A 466-nucleotide genomic window follows, 5' to 3' on the forward strand; every position below is an offset into this window, starting at 1 on the left:
TGGGCGTGGATCAACTTCTTACCTAGTTCGCAGAGTCGGCTAAGGTGATGGGGGTTGCAGCACACCAGCTCGGGGTTGATCTTCCCGTAAGATTCACAGCAACACAGCCTCTTGACTTCCGAGGAATGCCTGAGATCCGGCCACCTGAACACTTTGCACAGCAGGAGGGGGAGCGAGTAGGTGGAGGGCGGCTGCGCCGGCTGCGAGCCGGCAGGCGCCCCCAGGCCCAGCCTGCAGTCCAAGCGGCCGGGCAGCAAGAGGCACGCGGTGCGCGTACCGCCGCGGGACTCCACGGCCTGGAGCAGCAGCTCCAGCTGCCGTTCCTTCAGTTTCTTGAGCACCGAGTGCGTGAGCGCTTTCAGATCCGCCTCGCCACCCCCGGCCGCGCCGGCGCCCGCGGCTGGGGGGTGGGGATGGTTGTGACCTTTGGCACCTCGCACCGCCTTGCCCAGGCAGCAGACAGCCC

The 466-nt window shown here is 66.7% G+C and overlaps 1 protein-coding gene across 1 annotated transcript in view; it reads right to left on the bottom strand.

Moving 5' to 3' along the window:
* The window catches only part of LOC104989336 (mothers against decapentaplegic homolog 7-like), a 4346-nt gene that overhangs the window by 1078 nt on the left and 2802 nt on the right, over window positions 1–466 (bottom strand). The window contains exon 3 of the mRNA XM_010840969.1: window positions 2–459. Within this exon, the coding sequence (XP_010839271.1) occupies window positions 2–459 (458 nt within the window). The remainder of the gene's footprint in view (window position 1; window positions 460–466) is intronic.

Source organism: Bison bison, unplaced genomic scaffold, assembly GCF_000754665.1.
Source record: "Bison bison bison isolate TAMUID 2011002044 unplaced genomic scaffold, Bison_UMD1.0 scf7180017864153, whole genome shotgun sequence".
Lineage (NCBI taxonomy): Eukaryota > Metazoa > Chordata > Mammalia > Artiodactyla > Bovidae > Bison > Bison bison.